This window comes from Hesperophylax consimilis, chromosome 13 (genome assembly GCF_061612785.1).
Source record: "Hesperophylax consimilis isolate HC1 chromosome 13, BYU_Hcon_1.0, whole genome shotgun sequence".
Lineage (NCBI taxonomy): Eukaryota > Metazoa > Arthropoda > Insecta > Trichoptera > Limnephilidae > Hesperophylax > Hesperophylax consimilis.
Genome location: NC_142848.1, coordinates 32611929 through 32634227, shown reverse-complemented (window position 1 = coordinate 32634227; position 22299 = coordinate 32611929). Strand labels below are relative to the sequence as shown.

Sequence of the window (22299 nt, the reverse complement as noted above, 5' to 3'; positions counted from 1 at the left end):
ATAGAATGACACGATACAATAGTACCACCTTCGCCAGCAATAAATTTATGTTTACCTCCGAGCACTTATTTTTCTCTTTTTAAATTACAGACAAACAATTCCGGGTTACGAATAACTTAACATTATTTACATTCCTCCTAATTTTCATCATTATAAATGGAAAATTTTGGTTGTGCATTGATGGAAGACTTAGCTAGCAGAGGATTGAACCCAGGGCGGGAACCTGTTGCATTTATCCACTCGGCTACTAACCGGTTGTACTTGTTACTTAAAGAGTGATTAAATACATTAAATGTTACAGAAATTTCATTCAATACAACCATTCCTCTTGTCATGCTATGCTGACTACGGCTGAAGTTTTCAGGCACGTATAGGAACAAATGTAGGGTAGACAACAATTGAAAGATGGATTTTTTTTACAGTAACCTCACACAGGAGGCCCTGAGGAACATAATTTCCCTCAAGGCCTGTGTCATCTTTGGGGATGCTGTATACACACCTTACCCAATGAACTCGGGTACCCCTGCTAAATCATCAAACATAGCGAACCACTTGGGGTGACCTATGGCAGAGGTGTTGGTTATCCAATAAATGGTTCCAGGGGCGGCGGAACCAAACCCACCTCCCAAATTAAACATTAGATGACATTTTTTTATTCTTGATGGTTTTTTTTTAAATTATTCTTCACTGTCATTCTCATTCTCTTTATCTTCTTCTTCTTTTCCTCGTCCATTCTAGTTATTCTGTTGAATTTAAATTGTATCATATGAAAATTAGTCTCACCATAATGTGGTGGCAGGACAGAATGATAGCAATAGAATTATCATCATTAGAAATATAATTTTAGCATTATCACTAACAATATAATTTAAAATTTTTTTGGAATAACTTAATGAGTATAACCTCAAAAACCCAGGACCTGCGTTCAATTCCTAGATGCGACCGTATTTTTCAAATAATTTTCGTTTGAGAGTCGCTAATATTGTCTTCAATGATTAAAAAGCAAAAGAATTCCTTTAGTAAATTATTCCTATTTAACCACTATACTAGCCACTGGAGCTAATTAGAGGGGGCGGCAATGGCGGCAGCCTACATGTTACAATGGAAAGGTCAATGGAGAGGTGAGTTGCCCAAAAACAGTCACACGGAGATTGGAACAAAACTGGGGAACAGCTGGAAAGAGGCAGGACGGCAAACAAGCTGAATACTTCTTCAGACAGCAGTTTAGAGTGACGTACCCCACAAGGCAGGAATGGGACACGGTTCCAGGCCCTACCCACAAACATGAACTAATCTGGTTCACAGATGGGTTCAAGATAGAGGAGGGAACAGGGGCCGGGGTCTGTTTACAGGGTTCCAAGAGGGAACTTAGTATACCTCTAGGAACACATTGCACTGTATTTCAAGCTGAGATGGAGATCATCTTAACTTGTGCACAGGAGAACATACGTATCGGATACAGGAATAAGAACATAGGCATTTGCTCTGATAGCCAGGCAGCCCTAATGTCACTGGAAAGTAACCGATACGACTCCAGACTGGTGATGGAATGCAGGACCATTCTTGAAGAACTTGCTACAATCAATAAAATAACCCTGATCTGGGTACCAGGATCACTTGCGGGATCCAAGCCGGCCGTAGGAGTAGCAGCTTGCCACACCGAAATACATTTTGAAAGGTGGGTCAAATCCCGGCACTGGAAGGAATGGGAAAGGGCACCCGGAATGAGGCAATCCGAAGTACTCATAAACGTACCAGACAACTACTCAATATGGACAGAAACTCACTGAGGGAACTGGTAGGACTACTAACGGGACACTGCCATCTCAGGAGACACATGCAGTTGATGGGAGTGGAAAACACTAACAGATGCAGGAAATGTGAAGAGGATGAAGAGACTCCAATTCACCTTTGGTGCCAATGTCCCGCCCTGTTGGGAATAAGGCTAGACACCTGGAAGACACATTGTAGAACCAGAAGACATAGCCACATATCCAATGACAACCCTGGTGAACTTTATTAAATTGTCCGGATTACTGTTAAAGGAATGAGGTAGAATGGGTAAATTGAGGATAGCACAATGGGCCTATGGTCTAAGTGCTCACGGGAACATTACGTCAACAGTCTCCTGTAATAAAAAATACTAGCGTGGGCACAATATGGAAAGAAATTATTATAGATTTTTAAGGAGAGAGTATACCTTTACTCTGTAAGGAAGGCCAGGCTTGAAGAACATGTCGTGTTTGTCCACATAACTCACTTTTACCACTTGTTTGGACAAATTAGATATGGCCGTCGTGTTCTTCCATACTTTTGTCCCATCCTCCTGAAAAGCAAGCAATTTGTTAAGATGATGTTAGAAAAAAAGTGTAGACCCAGATGCAGATGCAGATGTTCAATGACATCATAAGAAGTAAGCTGGAGTATGCTAGTGGTGTGTGTGCTCCGCACCAAACAAAATACATAAATATGTTGGAAAGTCCAGAAAAAAAACCTCAGGTTCATGCACCATATGGATTTACTTGAGGCGACAAATAGATTTAGCCTAAAAACCAGACATTATAAACGCATTATGTACGCCAATAAATTTCTAAAACAGTGGATATATTTAATTAGGTACTCTTTAAATAGTCTTAAAACTTTTTTATATATCTGCTTAAACAAATTTAAAAAAAAAATTATAATTTGGACAAAAGTAATAACAGGGCCTTTACCGGTGCCCTCACCCAAATTCGAAATTATTAGTTTAGCAAAAATATTGAGTGATTATATTTTTAAATAAGTATAGGAATATTTATTTCTATTTAAATCAACTTTTAACAACTTAATGCTATGGTTTTTTTATAAAAAAGTGTTAAAAAAAAGAACAGGTTAAATAAAACGATTCATACATACACGAAAATGTGAAAACAATATAGTAAAAACGAAATAAGCAGCTCAAAAACACAACAGAGTCTCTGAGGCAAACTGTAGGCAAATTCAAACTGCGTAAAATACAATGCTAACTTTTGACGAGCCTTACTCGTGTTAGCTAAAAATAGAACGCTGCGAGTCGAAATCGGCGAACGTCACTCGGGCTAGCAGAAATCGGAACGCATTTAGCGCGCGAGCGTGACTCGTTCAAAAGCATTATGCGGTTAAAATCACTACCTCAATACAGGCTAGCCGTTAGCCTAGTGAGGCAGGTCATGAAAAATCTCAACTTTATCTATTTGTCAACATGTATTCTTAATTTTACAGGGTTTTCCAATAAGAGGTGTTATTTTGATATTCAATCGTAAAAGATCAATGGTTTCGTTGCTTGTGTGGCACGTAGCGCCGTCTTGTTGAAAGTAAACGTTGTCCAGATCAATACCATCCGATTCCGGTCATAAAAAATCATTAATCATCTCTTGAAAACGCAATCCATTCACCGTAACTGTTGCTCCAGCCTCATTTTCGTAAAAGTAAGGTCCAATGACTCCGCCGGACCATAAACCGCACCAAACAGTCACACGTTGAGGATAGAGAGGCTTTTCAACAATAACTCTTGGGTTTTCTGAGCCCCAGATGCGACAATTTTGCTTGTGGACGAAGCCACCGAGGTGGAAATGGGCCTCATCACTCAAGATGATTTGCATTTGATTCACTCAAGTGAATTTTAATAATTTCAATGCGTTGTTGAAGCGTGTATCGTTCTATTTTTATTAATGGCGTAGTTTCTATTTGTCAAATGTCAAAAAATGACAGCTTCAAAAGTAACATCTACCGAAATAGCTGGCTATTCAAAATAACACCTCTTATTGGAAAACCCTGTAGTTGCAAATTTCTTAAATAAAGATATTATTATATCATTATTATATTCCATATATTATCTTCCCAAATGTGAATAGTTTTAAGAATATTAAAATAAGAAATATTGTACTGTAAACCGATGATAAATCTGTTACAATTATTTAGATCATATATGGGTTACATTAATACATACATATTTTGCAAAATATAATATTTAGGTTCATAATTGGTCATGTATACCTTATCAGAAAAGAGGAGCTCGTGTGCCTGATAAGGGAGCCACGATTCTTACTTAGATTCAATGTTATAATATGTTAATATGTTACAATAATTAAAATAAATAAATAACAAGACACAGACAGCCACCTCAGGCGACACAAGCAGCTATTGAGATAGGAAATCATCATTAGCTGAAAGAATCCTGAAGATGATGAAGAAAGAATGATGCTAATGTTACTCCGATAAAAATAAAAATCTAAATAATTTTTTTTAAATCCTGACCTGAAAAGCAATGTCAGCAACCACCATCGTGGGCTCCACATTACCCCGGCCGAAGCCCAGTAGCGAGGTTTGCAACGTGTAGTTGAAGCAGCGGCGCTCCTCACTCAGCTGGGCGTAGAACGGCAGCGCCTGGCTGTCATACGAGTCCGAGTGCACGGTAACAGTCAAAGCACCATTCACACCCTCACCGTGCATATACCTGGAAGTGAAATTGATTAATTTAATAATAAAATTATTACCGTAATATCACCGCTATTTTTCCTGGACGGAGTTATCTTCAGACATCTAAATTAATAGAATTGCCATAACATAAAATCTGGGTATCATTTGAAGAGCTGGAGGCAAAGCATGTGACCATATTTTTGGCACCAGAAAGGTTCGAAAATGCTTTGAATAATCTACGACATCAGCAGTACATTGACCACCAAAAAGCGCACATTGAAATAACCAGACAAAGACGAGTAAAGCAATGGTTTGCAGCGGGGTCCATTGAGGGACTCTTCTGAGCACGATCTGAATTTTAATTTTTAAACGAATCGTCTGGCTTAGCGACGCTAAATTAAGGTTGGTAAATTACAATACATTTGTAAAAGTGTATCAGTAATTTGCGCGACAATGTAAAAAGGACTAGTAATTCGAAAGCGGATTTTATTTCCGAGTACTAAATAGTGGTTATAAATGCGAGTTGCTTGTATACTGTCAGATTCATTAACAAATCATGAAAAGAGAGACCTTGACTGGCTGGTCTATCAATTTGAATGTCCATGGTGTTAACCTTACCTGACGCAGATAGAATAGGACAGCATTTTGAAGGATGCCAGGAAGACCTTGTCGTGGGTCACAGAGATGAAGAAGGAGGGCAGCACGTAGTCTGTCACGGAGAAGCTCTGCGCCGTGGAAGCGGCGGAGGAGTCTCGGCTATCCACAACCACCCGCCATTCTCCCTAAAAATATGAAAAAGTGCGTTGGAACCGTGACAGTTCAAAAGAGAAGAATTTTATCACTAAAATTATAATTGACTGAGCGTAGTCCTGTTTTAACTCAACCGTTTTGCAAATTGTCTGTAAATTTGTTTGTTACGTTCCGGTTCTTGTTGATGGTGGCCTTGTTGGATACTACATTCTTATCCCGCCAGAGTTTGCATGATCGTGCTTCCTAATACGAGTCTGAATAATCAATATTATGGTACCTACCTGCCTGAAGAACGTTTGAAAAACGAATTGTCATTGAGATAGTGACATTTTTCGGACAAATTGTATAATTCCCTATTTGAAATTTTAAAAAAAATGTTTTGTAAAATATTTATGGTTTATAATTAAGTAGGTAGGTATTTAAGTACCTACTTAAAAAACTTACGATTTCAGAGGAAATTTTGATTTATTAAATAAGAGAAAATTAGAAACATAGTTTTCTGGATACGAGGTCTACTGTTCACAGAACTTCCAGTATAATCCTTTCAGACCTGGATGATACGATCGTGAGGGTCCCTTTATAAAAATATTTCTCGAAAACGGATTTAAATTTTCGCGGTATTCCGGCCCATTACGACCATGCAGACTCCTATCTAAATATGTTTTATGCTGGAAAATAACCTAAGTTTTTGTAATTTGCCACTAGGGACATCATTACAAGCTGTCAAAATGTTGGGTCAACAATGAAGCCTCGTAAGTTATTTATAAATACCAATATTAAAATTATATGAGTAATTTACTGTGTTATTATTGTAGTTAACATGTTAATCAATGGGTTTTTTTTTGTTTATTTTTTTTGTGTATTATGGGGTAACTATTAAATAGTTTGTATTATTGTCACCTGCTGTGCGTATTTATCCAGGTAATACTCTTTCTGCACAACGCCCAGCTGCGTAGTGACATTGTGCCATTGCACAACCTTCACCGGACCTCCAAAGATGGTTGGGGGAGTCTCAATGGATATTCTGTACACCTGGAAACCAATCAAACCAAATAATCAAATCAAGTGTACAATAAATATATGCTAAAAATATACTATTGAAACTATTCAAAAATTTGTAATCCTCTGTTGGGAAGTGAGTTAGCTAAGAGCTTCACAGATGCACTCATAGAGGGCAGTGCAAAGAGCTTGCTAGGAAGTCCGCAAGATGGCAGCTAGTAGTCAGTAGTCGCTAGGGCCAGTTAGGCTGATTTCAGACAAACATGGTGTTTGCAGATCTCACTTAGCCAGCTCCTAGTTAGGTCAACCATCGAAGTCACTCTTGTAATACGTAAAGTATTGAATAAATCCCTGATTTAATATAAAGAACTTATTCTCTAAAATCTCCTTCCACGACGAGTTGGAGAACTGTTTGTGGGAACACAACATCCTCTAATATAACGCGTATTCATCACACTAGATGAAATCACAATGACAAAATAATATTCCAAATCATAAAACCACATTCGGACAAAGCATCTACTAAAACCCCACAAAATCCTTCCCCCAGATGTAAAGCGAAAAGAAAAATTTAATGATTACAAATTAAGGCGATGCACTACGTCGTGTAATATTTTAAATCGAGCCGCTATCAATAACACCCCTTACGTAAATGGCGATATGTTTAAATTCCCGCTTAACACCATCCGCCTGTTTTGATTTATGCAAGAAAAAAACATGGCCAAAAAGTGACTTTTATTTTATTTTGTGGATCATTTTATTAATAACTTAATTTGCCAGATTATACAATAAAATCATAACCGAAAATGGGTTCGTAAGTAGGAGATTTTGAACCTTAAAGCAGTTTTCATAGGCCTTTTACATTATTTTTTTCTGGGCTTATAAAAAGACTTATCTAAAACATACTCGATTATTTCAAAGGCCAGGATGTATTCTACTCGCAGTATTTAATTAAAGCATCTGAAACATTTCTAGGCCACCAAATTTTCAAACCAAAAACACATGATTTTGCATTACTACGTAGTGCATCGCCTTAAGAATAAATATCTGGTTGAAAGAGATCAATGAAAAAACATTCAAAATGACTAGGGTGAGGAGGGGTGAATAACTTTAGTCCGCCTCAGCACAGGACACCCTAGTGAGGAGGTCTAACAAATGCAATTTACTACATATACATATTTGTATTTGTATGTACAAGGTTTAAATAGTCACTAAATAAATATAAGTATTGCCCGATGAAGACAAAATTATTAGGGATTGTATGAAGAGGCCAAATCCCACCCTGGGATGCTGTGCCGTGATGATAATGGTTATCATTGTGATGATGATAAAAGTTGGCTATGTAAATCTCACAGGTATCTGCAGAGGAGTTAGGTCAGGGCGCAGCAGAAGGACTCGGAGTCTGACGGGTTCGCCAGCGCGGTAGATGGGCTTGTCCAGCTGGATGATGACGATACTGCTGTCGTGCTGGAGGGGCACCTCTCTACGCTCGTCCACACGGTAATCAGGCAGGTCGTCAAACCTATGAATTTAAAAGAAACAATTCGTACAATGTTTCTTTCATTAACACTAAGGATGGTTGTTTCATAGAATTTGAACGATTCATCAAATTTCGATGTGAAAATTCAATTCAAGTTCTGTTATCATTTTATTATGGACCGATTGTTTCACAGTACTTGGATAAAAACAAAACTTGGATAGATCTTTAGAGATGGCAATTAGTCTGTTAACAACGAATTATCAATTGGACGAACAGCCTTCCTTTGCACAGAATCAATTAATTAATGTGACTGACACACTTGGGCTATACTTTCATGGCTTGGCCTATTTCAGCATATAGCTTATAGCGAGGTCTGTCACAGGCGTAAATATATTTTAATTAGATTACCGCATTCTGAACCGTAGTAGCAATTTGAGGTGTGGAGTTCGTGGAATCAGTACATCCAGGCAGCCGCCATTGCCTAAAAAAATTGAAAAACATTATTTAATTATTTAATTTTCTGCTCACTATTACGGTCGTAGGAGGAATTGGAATATTGTCAGGATATTAGTAACCCGGGAATGTTTGCCTATCTCTTAACTCCTCCTTTTAACTGCCATATTTTGACAGAAGGTCGGAGTATTATGGAATGGAATATTTCTGAATGTATCGAAAACTGTTTTTGAAAGGTGATGAAATACACTTTCAAACATTATTATTAGAAATAAACATAAATATTATTGAAATATTAAAATTATCTATGAAAACATAAAAAATAAATAAAAATGACACAATACGTTTTTTTGTAACTAAAATTACATATTAACTAAAAAACACTCATTTTATTTGACAAATGCGTTACAAAGTTTCTGTCACCTTTCTTTTTTGTCATTTCATATAAAAAATAATTCATAAAAAGTTTCATAATTTTTTTTCAAATTGCTTTCGGAATCTTTGGTTAAATAGAGGTGTACTTTTTTAATTCTTCTAGATTTGAATATATAGCATGGTGTTTTCTCTTTCTAACACCGTTTAGGTTGTATTTTTTACCATGATAATAAGGAAGATACAACGATTTCTGTGAGACTGTCTGAATTAGCCTGAAGGGTTCAAAATTCAATAATAGATTGAATGCAAAACCTCTGCATCCAAATTTAATAAGAGATTGAATGCAAAACCTCTGCATCCAAATTTAATAAGAGATTGAATGCAAAACCTCTGAATCTAAATTTAATAATAGATTGAATGCAAAACTTCCGAATCTAAATTAATGCTTTTACCCCATAGAATAAAGAATAACACAAGAAGTGCCTTGTGGGCGTGTTTCGTGATCCAAGTATTTGCCTAATTGAGGTTCAAATTTGCAATGTAAAACTGTGGTTACGAAATTTAAATGGGATGGAGATCTACGATGTCAGGCAAGTGTAAGTGAGATGGAGAGCTAGGCTGCTGGGCTAGATGGAACATTTGTTTCCCTTCAAATTTGTATGGAAGCAATTTCTAATGTTATTCTTCATTCTATACCCTAATTAAAAAAATATATATACAGGGTGTATCGGCACTAACCCGACAAACTTTAACCAGCTATTCCTTAGCACATTTGGAGTAAAAAATGTTATGTGCACTTTGCTGTCCGGTAACGTTTTTTTTTAATAAAAAATTAACTAAACATATTTTTAACATATTTACAACAATACTCTTTTGACAGTACAAACATATTTTGATCTACTCCTGTCAAAATTAAACATTTAAACTAATTACAGTGAATTATTACACATAAATACTATCGAATATTAACAAGCAGCACTTATTTACTAACATAGCAGTATTTAGCATTGGAAGAACTTGTGTACTGTGTCAACAAAAGCAAAAATAAATCATCGACTCCCAACAGTGATAAGCAGTGAATAGTGAATTTTTAAACGTTTCACAATGGATGTGCAAAATTTCATCTCCAAAGCAGAAATAGCTGTCAATGCCTTAAATAAAGTACTTTTTGATCCGGCCAACAAATTTAATAAGGATCAAATCTCTAAAATTTCCCCAATTGCATGTGAAATTTTAAGTGCCATAAGTACCATGTCTTCAGCTGTAGCATCCAAAACTGCTAATTTAGAAGGTGAACTGCGTGCATACAAGGATATTAGAGCAAATCCTTTGCAAAACAACTTTAATATTTGCGAGGCAATTTCGGAAATGAATGAACAACAAGTGCGATCTAAAAATATTATTATTTGCAATGTGCCCGAAAGCATTAAAGCGACAGAAGCTGGCAGGATCTTGGATGACCAGGCAGCTGTCACCAGTATAATCGGTGAAATCGACAATTCAGCAAATGAAAATATTTCTAAATTTTATAGGGTTGGAAAATTATTAAATGACAAGCCTAGACCAATAAAAATAGAACTACAAAATTCAACACAATCCAGAAATATTCTAAGCAAACGAAGTCTTCTCAAGAACAATGTCAGAATTTACCCCGACTCAACACCGGCGCAACAAAAATTTCTGAGCGATCTGAGGGTTCAGCTGGAAAAAAGGAAAGAAAATGGTGAAGATGTCACCATAAAATACATTAACTCCACCCCCCGAATCGTGCCGAATCGACCAAAAAACTAGGAAGTTACAAAAATATTCAAGAAATCCCACCTAACCGAACCAGAACCATAAAAATCTATTATCAAAACATCCGCGGACTGCGATCAAAACTCGATGACCTACAAGCAGCTCTACCTTCTCATCATCATGACATCATTATACTTACGGAAACCTGGCTAAACTCGGAAATCAAATCGACTGAACTCGGTCTTACTAACTACAAAGTATTTCGTTGCGACAGAAACGTCAGATCAAGTTCCAAGTCAAGAGGTGGAGGAGTTTTAATTGCAATAAAACAGAAGTTGTCAGCAAGAAAATTAACCACGAAACACAATAACATCGAACATATTTTTGTGCAAATAACGACTCCTCTCGAGAAAATTATATTTGGAACGGCCTATCTAGCACCACTTTCTGACCCTCAGTCATATAGAAACCACTGTCAAGACATCGAAACAATTTCATCAAAATATCCTGACTCGAAAATTGTTATTCTTGGGGATTATAACTTACCAAACTTAATATGGAAAGCAAATAACTGTGGTCTCATCATAAACGAAAGTGAAAACGATCGTGCACGTGAAATTTTGGACATGGTAAACTTTCTAAACTTTCATCAACATAATTTTATATATAACAGTAACAATCGCTTATTAGACTTAGCTTTATCAAACTATCCTAAAATGTCTGTTGAACTCTCAAATGATCCACTTCTACCTATAGATAATCATCATCCTCCCCTATACATTAAATTAAATATGATATGTGATAATGAAAGGAAACCTTCACAAAGCGTCCTAAACTTTAAACGAGCCGACTTCGACTCAATTAACTCCCATTTCTCAAATACAGACTGGTCTTTTTTATCCGATGAAAGCGTTGATGAATCGTTAGATAAACTTTATTTATATTTTTCTAATACTATTGAATCCTATGTACCTTTTTACACACCAAGAAGCTATACCTACCCGGTTTGGTTTTCATCAGAGCTTACAGCCTCTCTTCAGCAAAAAAAGAGTCAACACAAAAAATTCAAACAAAGTAAATCCATAAATGATTATATAATCTTTAGCGAAACTAGGAAAAAATGTAAAGATCTTTCCAAACAATGTTACAAAATGTACATAACCTCTGTCGAGGACACTGTCTTTAAATCCAAAAACCTTTGGAAATTTCTTAAAAAAATGAACAATGAAAACACAGACTACCCGCCAATAATGCATATGAATGGAATCAGTGCAAACAACACACAGGATATTGTAAACCTTTTTTCGGACTTCTTCAAAAATGTATATGATGAAGACACTCCAGATGATAAAATACCCGAATACAAATTTAATATGACCACAAACTTAACAAACTGCCAAATCAGACAAAAGTGTTGCGAACAAAAATTACTTTCCTTAGACACTGACAAATCCGCTGGCCCAGACAACATTCCACCAATATTCCTCAAAACATGCTCTAATACATTATCTAAACCACTTACATTACTATTTAACCGTCTCTTGTCCCTTGGACATTTTCCAGACCGCTGGAAATCTAGCTTCATTACACCGATCTACAAAAAAGGAGACGATACTGACATAGCTAATTATCGCCCCATTTGTATACAGTCAGTACTGCCAAAGCTTTTTGAATCATTGGTCCTTGATGAAATCTATCCCAAATTAATAAAATTAATTAATCAAAAACAGCACGGTTTTATCAAAGGAAGATCCACCGCAACTAACTTAACGGTATTTCAAAACTTCATTATACAATCATTTGCAGAAAATAAACAAGTCGACTGTATATATACAGACTTTTCGAAGGCATTCGACAAAGTATCCCATAAACTACTAATCCAAAAACTATTTGCTCTAGGAATAAGGGATAACATGCTAAAATGGTTTAGTAGCTATTTGTCAAATCGTAAACTGTTCGTTAAAATAAAATCTTGGATGTCGAAAGCTTTCCGGGCTACCAGTGGCCTACCGCAAGGTAGTCACCTTGGCCCGGTTTTGTTCCTCATTTTCATCAATGATATAACCAATTGCTTCAACGATGTCGAGGTATTGCTCTTTGCAGATGACGTCAAACTATACAAGAAAATAACTGATATAAATCATTGCCATATACTACAGTCAAATATTAGTAAGTTTAGAGATTGGTGCGTTCAAAATAATTTATTTTTAAATGTAGTAAAGTGCAAAACCTTGACTTTCTTCAGAAACAAAAATCCTGTTTTATTCGAATATTCCATCAATAACATAGCTTTAGAAAGAGTCACGGAAATGAGAGATCTTGGAATTATTTTGGATGAAAAACTAAGTTTCACCAATCATATCCATCAAATTGTGAACAAAGGTATGAAAACACTAGGCTTCGTATTAAGAACAACTAAAAACTTTAATTCTTTGCAAGCCATTAAACTATTATACGTATCTCTAGTAAGAAGTCTAATTGAATATAACTCAGTAGTTTGGTCTCCATCTTATAAAATTCACATTAACAACATTGAGCGAATACAAAAAAATTTCTACGTTTTATAAATTTTAAATTAAATATCCCTGTCGAAGACTTAAAATACAATTTCTTACTAAATACTCTAAAAATACATACATTAGAAGATAGACGTAAAATAAACGATTTAACGTTCTTATTCAAAATACTTAACTCAAAATTCGACTGCTGTGAACTCCTGCAACTTATAAACATACATACACCCACAGTAACAACACGACAAAATACAATATTCTACAGCAGCACACATAACCGTAACTACATTGCCCACTCTCCGATACAACGACTTCACACCATGGGAAATCATTACTTGGGTGATGTTGACATATTCAATACCAACTTGGCAAGTTTTGTGGATCATTTAAAACATTTATTTCAACAATACTCCTAAACACATCATGTAAACCAACAAATAGCTGTAATTTTCTGTTTTTGTTTCTTGTGTTTGTATGACTTGTTGCATAGCTTTTATCAAATGTAATTTTATTCTTATTTTTTATGTTTGAAAGTATTTGTCAAATTAAAATTATACTACCAACAATGTAAAAGCCCTCTGGGCGTTAAATAAATAAATAAAAAATAAAATAAAAATATTTTCACCACATGTCACCACTGTTTTATCCTTTGTCAAAATTTGAAAGCAACGTGGCAACTCGCGTGCCGCTGCGAACGAAGCCCGTATTACATAATCCAGTACCAGAAAATAAATATTTTATTTAACAATAATGATTATTCACATTTTTCGTATGCGAATCACTGATTGTCTTCTTGTATTGTACACATCAGTTTTATTTTTGTATCTAAATTGTTTCACCTCTGGAATGCTCTGGTTTCACCTCTTACGCGTTTCACGTATTAAATAGTCTAATTTTGAAACTAAGAAACTAATTAGTAGGTTTCCTGAATTTATAATCGAAGTCCAATAATTCTGAGCACTTTTAAAAACAATTTTCCTCACTTAGGTACTTATCAATAATAATAATTGGATTATTTGAACAGCGCCGTTGTTTTTTAAATCACCGTAAGTGCTCTGTCAAAATGTTACTTGCTAGGCTATCCTACAACGTATATTTTTTAATAAATTTAGTTACTTACAACTTCGCGGAATGTGATTTATGAATATTATTGCTTATGTTAAAAGCCTTCCAGAATTACCGGAACATAACGAGCAGCTTGACACACTTAAGTTTATTTCCACTAATTTGAAGGTACAAAGAATGTATAGTTTTAAAAACAATCCTGATGAATCAAAAAACGGTTCATATAAAACTGCTGCGCAACACACTCACACAAAGGAAAGCACTCACACAAACGTCATGACTGCATTGGACTGACCATCTGCAAATGAATGCTGCCAGATTGCTAAGTTATTTACATAATAATTATTAAATTTTATTTAAAACATCGCAAATTTTTTAAAAACTCGACAATAAATTACAACTATGATTTAAAAAAATATTCTTAACCCCACGCTTTTTCGTAATTGATTAATTAATTCAGAATTTAAACGTTGCTTGAAATGACTAGCCATATTTGGTGACCAGATCTGAATATCCAGGTACTTCCTCACCTTCCACTCCTTCCCTTAGCCATAAAACTTTCCCCAATTCAACATAAAAATTGTGCAGATATATCGGATGTAATGAAATGCATGATAATTATACCCCAAAATACTTACTTATTCAGGGAAATATACCCCTGAGTCATTTGTAATTCGTAATTGATTAATTAATTCAGAATTTAAACGTTGCTTGAAATGACTAGCCGTATTTGGTGACCAGATCTGATTATCCAGGTTCAGAATTTAAACGTTGCTTGAAATGACTAGCCGTATTTGGTGACCAGATCTGAATATCCAGGTTCAGAATTTAAACGTTGCTTGAAATGACTAGCCGTATTTGGTGACCAGATCTGAATATCCAGGTACTTTCTCACCTTCCACTCCTTCCCTTAGCCATAAAACTTTCCCCAATTCAACATAAAAATTGTGTAGATACATCGGATGTAATGAAATGAATGATAATTAGACCCCAAAATACTTAATTATTCAGGGAAATAAACCCCTGAGTCATCAGTTGGAAATACCAACGACATTAAGTGAAATTTTAAACAATGCAATAATAGGAATTAGCAAATAATAATTTACGACACTTTACTCGGAAATCAATAAAGCCAGGATAATAAAAATAGAAAGTTATCACTTACATCGTCTGTAAGTGGCTTCACCACAGTTTGATAATGCCGTCAGAAGGTGAAACAGCTGTCACGCGTAATAATAATTACAACTAGCAGAACTTGTTTATAAACACACTGTTTTTATAAATTTAATAATAAGACTGTTAAAAATTAAAAAAAATCTCTAAATTGAAATGGAGTTCTACAAACTAAACTTAAAATCAAATAAATTTTTTGCGAAGGTTCAAAGTACTGTACTGTAATATTATATTAAATAATACTTGGAAATATTTGAATAAATTTTTACGTGTTTAATTATTGTTTGAAGTCAGATTAAAGCGATTAAAAACCCACCTGGCAATTCTTATTCGAGTTTCGTTGTATACTTACGTATTGGCGCGCTTTTACAATAACAATGGTATGGCATCATTCGTCTCATTTTTAACTATTATTATTTAGTGTGTAGGAAAGAGCGAAGATGGTTTTCGACACACTTGCTTATAATAGCCCACACGGGACTTGAGACAGAATACGTGTGAAAGAGATGACAGTAGCGCGGCGTTGCCAAGTACTTTACCCCTATATTGGGGGCAGTAACGGAGTGTGGAAATTTTATTTATTTTTTGTTTTTAAAAGAAAAAAAATGTTACCGTACAGCAAAGTGCCCATAACATTTTTTACTCCAAATGTGCTAAGGAATAGCTGGTTAAAGTTTGTCGGGTACGTGCCGATACACCCTGTATTTACATTCAGTCCACACGGTCTATGTCATCTTTGGGAATGCTATGTGGATGGTCTTTTTAAGTAAAGAAAGGAGAGTAAGTTCTGGGAAGAAAAAAGGAATCTGGGAATTGAATAGTGTGTCCAGGAGCAGTGGTGACTCTTGGGAGTAATAGAGTGCTAATATTAAAATAAAATGGCATTATTGATGATGCTGTAGCCGAAAATGTTTTTTTATTTTTTTTTGAAATTTTGTTTTTTTGTATGAAGATTTTCAGGAAATCAGTGCAGTGCACTGCCAAACTGAAATTTCCTGAAAAAAATCATACAAAAATCGAATTTTCGAAAAAACATCAATAATGCCATTTTATTTGCCAATAAACTAAAATTGAAAAAAAATAATATTAGCACCCCTGTGGTGCAAGGAATCAGGTCGAGAGAGTCCAACTGGAGAGGTCAAAGAGGCTCCGTCAACCAGTCTCTCCCGATCCGCCCCGCCACGCCCGCCCCAGTGGACAGACGAATCCGCTAACAAGACAAACCTCACCCTATGAACCCGGGCACCCCCGTTAAGTCGTCAAATGTGACATATGGACTGAGGACTAATATTATAAAAATTATACACATAGTTGTTTTATTAAAAAAAATGATTTAAAATTATTATCTACAGAAAAGGTGTGTCGGCAAATTGTTCAAACATTGCAATTTTAGAAGAGCAATACTCCAATGCAGATGAATGACCTTACGCAGAAGTCAATAGCTGATAAGTACAGTAGTCGCTGAATGCAATTATCTGCAATTCTTAGAACTGATAACACTGTTATTTATGTAGTCTCAGAGTATAGAACAGAATGTAATCATTGTATGTATCAACCAAAGCATTTCTTATCTGCATTTTTTTTCTTGCCTGTTTGTTAAACATGTTTTTTGCAAAGCCATTTCAAGCAACGTTTCAATTCTGAATGGTGGTCTTACACCAGGGCGATACTGAGGGTAACTCCCACTCTGGAACGTGCTGCAAATATACTATATATTATTTTAAATGAGTAATTTGTGACGTAACACAAATTAATCAAATAAAATTTATTTGCGCACGCCGGGATTTGAACCTGAGAGCCTTACCACTCGACCACGGGGGCCATTAACAATCTATTATAATAAAACATTTTAATCCTTGGAATGACAGACTTCAGTTGCATGCCGGGAGGAAAATGCATTCTTGTGCTTGCTGACTGACGACGTTTAATTTTTGATAAAATCTTACTGTTTAAAATTCTGAATTATGATCTGGACTCGCCTGAGCTTACCAATTTAATAAAAATTCTTTTTTTTTTTTCTAATTTTTTTTATATTAACTCCATTCAAGAAAATAATTTCCCTCAGGGCCTATGTCATCTTTGGGGATGCGGTGTGGAGGGTCTTTTTGTGGAGAGGAAGGAGTGAACATGGATCTTGAAGAGTCCCATGTTGTAGGAGGGAGGAAACACAGAGGCCGGCAGTTCGTTCCACAGCCGAGCTGTTGAAATTAAGAATGAATCGTAGAAGCGACCCGTTCTCATGTGACAAATGTCAACCGTGTACAAATGTTGGGCGCGCGTTTGGCGTGTATCCCGCACCGCACCGGTGCCGAAGGGATCAATGACGCTAGTTCCTCAGAGCATCTTCCATTGTAATACCGATAGACCAAGGACAGCATATCTACCTGACGCCTGTGCTCTAAAGATTGCAGTCCGTTTGTTAAGATTGGGGAATCTATCAATCTGGCAGTCCGTTAAAATCTAACGGACCGCCCGTTTCTGCACAGAGTCAAGGGGTATTTAGGGGCTCCGGACCAGAGATGGCTGCCAAATTCGACAGTAGGGCGCACTTGCGATTTGTACAGGGTCAGCAGTTGTGTACTATTAAAGTATCTGCGGGCCCTGTACAGTACAGCTTCGATGGAGCCCCCGTACCTGAGCTGGTCACTTATAGTTACACCAAGCGTATCAATGGAAGGCCTGTTCGGGAGATTGCTGCCGTTGAAGGAGACTAGATTATCATTTGGATCCCTTTTAGACGTAATCAACATATACTGTCAAGGTCATAAATCTATACAATTAGAGGCACTATTGCTTACTAATATCTCGTCGAAACATGTTGCACTATTAGAACGCGATAAGCGTTGCGCTTAGACCGGATTCGGTAATTTTAGTAAGAGCGTTGGAGGTCAATTGGAGGTAAAAAAAGTGGAACTTATTTTTACATTTTACTAAACAAACTTGAAAAAATTGATTTATCAAACCAACTGCTTTTGTTCTTCCATGATTATTTGTATAATAGAAAATAAATAGGTCGTTTCTAAATTCCTCGCAAATTCTGGGGTCCCTCAAGGGTCTAATTTAGGACCTCTATTATTTTCTATGTTTATTAATGAAATAGCTCTGTTTATAAAATTTGTTATTTGCTGATGATATTAAACTGAGGACACCATTAGTTTACAATTCGATATCGACGGCATAGTAGAGTGGAGTAATCGAAATAAACTTTACTTTAACAGCGGAAAGTGTACAATTATGTGCTTTACAAGGGCAAAGCAAACGCTGTACTTTAATTATAAAATGTCTGGCACCACATTAAAGCATATTTCTTTAACGAAGGATTTAGGAATCACTTTTAACGTGCGCCTGAATATTCGTTCTCATATCGATTCGGTGTGCAACACTGCTATGCGAATGCTAGGTTTTGTAATCTGCAACGTAAAATCTTTTTCTAATACGGCAGTCGTAAAAATGCTTTATTTTTATTCTGGTTTGTAGCATCGTAGTGGCTCGGTAATACGGAGACCCGAAGATGCCATACACTCAAATGATATAGAAAAGGTGTAAAAAAGTTTATGCGATACCTTTACATGCAAAAGTTTGGGTACTTTCCCTTGTTATTTCCCTTTGACTTTCTCGCTGGAATGCTAGGACTAGATCTAGATGTTAGGAAAAAAATTGCAATGGTGGTAGTAGCACATAAGCTGCTCAACGGACACATTTGCAATCCTGATGTTCTGAAGTGTATTACGTTTTATGTCCCAGATAACTTCCCCGGAGCCAGGCAGCACAGGATTTTTATTTTTCCAAGAGGCAGGACCAACCTACCAATGCTCATGCCTCGGGGGAGAATGACTACGCTTTTAAACCGACTTCATTCAGAGATAGACAAGTTTCAGTGTCTCAATGAATTTAAGATTAGAATAAGTATTTTTTTTAACACAATGATGCATCGCAACCAAAGATATTAGAAGAACGAGATATGCTATGTTGGCCGCCGGACCGTAGGCGGAGTACTACCTAATTAAGGTACTTTGAGTACTATCGGGACGTGTACGCACAGAAATCTGTTCTATGTATTAGTGCCAACTGAAACGATACGTCCTTAGCGTAAGCGAAGGTGTGCAGTAGTATTGGTGAACAAAACCGGCGACACTGGGCAAAACAATTCCACACAGTATGAACTGCTCATAGCACATCTCGTTCTTCTAATATCTTTGATCGCAACTGATTCAACAAATGTACATAATAGATTAATGTACTCGTAGGTATATGATTAATTGTAAATATTGTGAAATGCTATTGGAATCACTGTTTTTCACAAATAAACAACACTATCTTTTTGAATAAACATATTTTGAAATAAAATAAAATCGAATTTTCCCATAAATACATAGAAATTTTGAAAAACCTTCAGGGAGGCCTATTCTCAAAGCTGGATGCAAGAGGGCTCTTGAAGAAGAAGAATGTATGAAAACGAATGAAGCAAGAAGTATGTGCCAGATAGAGTTGTGTGGGATTCAGGAACAGAGAAATGGCATCATGATTATAGTTCAATCAAAACCAAAGACTGTTCCCTAGCGTCTTCCGATATGAAGCGCGGTGCGGTAGGTAAATGCGGCGTGGTAAGTCACCAACGAACGCTAGTGAACATCTAATAAAATATGCTGTCTCTACGTCTCTACAATGTGAGTCTGCACTCATTTTACTTGCCGTCTATCTACAGTTAGTTAGTAACATTAAATGAGAAATAATTACCTTGAAAGAAGATCTTCCTCACCCTGGCGATATACTTGTGGGCGTGCCGATTGGGCCGGTCCGTGGTCCGGTTGGATGCAGCCGTTGGCAAGGTAAGGAACTCAACATGCGCCGTGGCCCGGTTGAAGGCGGCCGAGCCCAGGAGGGACACACATATCTTGTTTGCCGACCCGGACACAATGCGTGCTGGCACCAGTAGCAGATGTCTTGGCACACCCCTGGAAATAATTTTACAATAGATTGTTTGAATCAAATACTCGAGTCAGGCCATCTTAACACACTTCCGATGGGAAGGGTGGTTCTACCTTTATTAATTTTTTTATTTAAAAATACACACTTTACAAGGCAAAAAAGTCCCGATAAACTACTTTTTAGCAGTTTGCCTAAAGGGTTCTTTACATTATAAATCTTATTATAGTGAGTTTACAGTTACATTTTTACAATTATATAAAACAAAAAATTAAAAATTTTACAGTAATATAGCAAAAGAAAATTATGAACACATAAATAACAATTTTAAAAGTCTCTAGAATAATATATCATTGTAAGCTAATACAAATTAATTATTTCAGTAAGCCAAGTCTTTAGTAAGTTCACCAATTGTTTGTTTTGGGTACAGTTTTTAATTTCAGCAGGTAACATATTAAAACAACTGGGAATCATATAGTTTAACATTCTTTGTCCATATTTATTTGTATGCTTAAGTACAATAAGTCCTTCGTTAAAGTTAAAACGAGTATTATGATTGTGTTCTAGCCTTTTTTTTTTTTTATAGTGAATACCTCACAAGAGTCCCAACTGCTCCCGTCTGGAGCCAGTGAGACTATGGCATCCCCAATTAGGGGATGTTGTGAGGCTGAAGGTAAGTGGGGAAGGGAAAGAGGAAGGTGGGGAAGTACCTGGCTATTCAGATCTAGTCACTAAACACGGCTAAAGCCATTTGGAGCAACGTTTCAATTCTGAATGGTGGTCTTACACCAGGGCGATACTGGTAGTATCTTCCACTCTGGAACGTGCCGCAAATATACTATATATTATTTTAATTAATTAATTGTGAAATAACACAAATTAATCAAATAAAATTTATTTGCGCACGCCGGGTTCGAACCCGCGACTTTCGGAATGGCAGTCCAATGCGTTACCACTGGACTATGCCGGCCGTCATAGTCCAGTGACGTAGTTTTATATATAAGGGGTTATTTATGTACAGGAAAATCCCCAAGCTGTTATTCCATACCTCATAACAGGTTCAGCTAGAGGATAAATAAATTATTCGTTGTGTGCAGATTGGAACAAAAAATGACTGTAAAGGCATTGCTGTCCGTTAATTCTACGTGAAAATTGTATACCAATCTTTTTGTAAGGGTCCCAACTATAAATAAGTGTGTGTATAAACTATAAACAATGTGATACAAATCTCACATTTTGTTATCTTCTTGTCTCTTGTGTAGAAAAATACTTAATCAAAAGGAAACTATACTAAACCTAAACCAGAATGGGTAATAGCATCCATATGCTTATGGCACTGGAGATGCGGAAATTCTTCTTTTTTTTGTAATTTATTTATTTATTTATTCATCTTTGGGAAATTGACAGTTTACATTTAATCAGTTTGTACATAAGTGTTATTTAGTAAAATAAAACCAACAATGGATTGATTTCCTCCTTGTGACTTTAACTGAGACAGCATAATTTAAATTTGTGAGAAAGGAATATGAATTAAAAAAAATTATACAAAACAAAAGGTTATATAAAACAATTTACAAAACAATATATTTATAGCCATGGAGAGAGGTTGTAGATATAAATCAAATCATAATAGAGATATAAACAATAGAGACATAAAGATTATTCACCAACCATCAGAGAAATATTCTTTTATGGACCTCTTGTATTTGGTAAGTTCGCAACTGAAAATATCAACCTTAGATAATACGCTATTGTAATTATTGCATAGTCTGTTCAGGCAAGAATTCTGCTTAGAGTTCAATAAAAAATAAATTCTTATAAATTGTGTAAAAGTGAAAACCATTTTTTTTCATAATTTAGCGTACGCTAAATGGCCCAAAACTGATTATAACATCAGTTTATAAAGTTGTATTAAAAAGAAGGCTTTAATTTAAGACCGGTCAGTGGCTGAGTTAACATCGCTTTTGGGTCCCACCCAGGCGTAGTGTGTTCAATTCTTCGGCTGACTAAGTCCTCCATCACAACACAAGCAACATTTTCCATTTACTGTGGTGATAGAAATAATAATAATAATTGGATAATTTGTAGAGCGCCGTTTTTGTGAAAAATCACCTATTTAGGATCCTATATTTAGGATATTTTCAAATATTTTCAGGTTATACTTAACCCGGAAATGTTTGTCTTTCTTTTTAAAAAGTAGTAATAGTTGAGTTGTGGTGACTACTATGTAAAAAAAAAATCATAATTTATGCATTATTTTCAAAGATATGGCGGTTAGAAAAATAAATATTATCCAACAGGAACCTATTTTCACCCGCTTGAAGTATGTTAAGTATCAAAATACTAGAAGAGTATGTATAGAGATGTGTGAGTATGTGTGGCAGTATATCC

General features: G+C 35.9%; 1 protein-coding gene across 1 annotated transcript in view; it reads right to left on the bottom strand.

The window, feature by feature from the left end:
* Positions 1–22299, bottom strand: part of LOC149418828 (alpha-2-macroglobulin-like) — a 54037-nt gene that overhangs the window by 30650 nt on the left and 1088 nt on the right. Inside the window, exons 2-8 of the mRNA XM_089639019.1 lie at positions 19720–19937; positions 8075–8147; positions 7540–7708; positions 6088–6219; positions 5056–5219; positions 4276–4474; positions 2201–2326 (exon numbers count right to left, since the gene is read on the bottom strand). Coding sequence (XP_089495145.1) covers positions 2201–2326; positions 4276–4474; positions 5056–5219; positions 6088–6219; positions 7540–7708; positions 8075–8147; positions 19720–19937 — 1081 coding nt within the window. The remainder of the gene's footprint in view (positions 1–2200; positions 2327–4275; positions 4475–5055; positions 5220–6087; positions 6220–7539; positions 7709–8074; positions 8148–19719; positions 19938–22299) is intronic.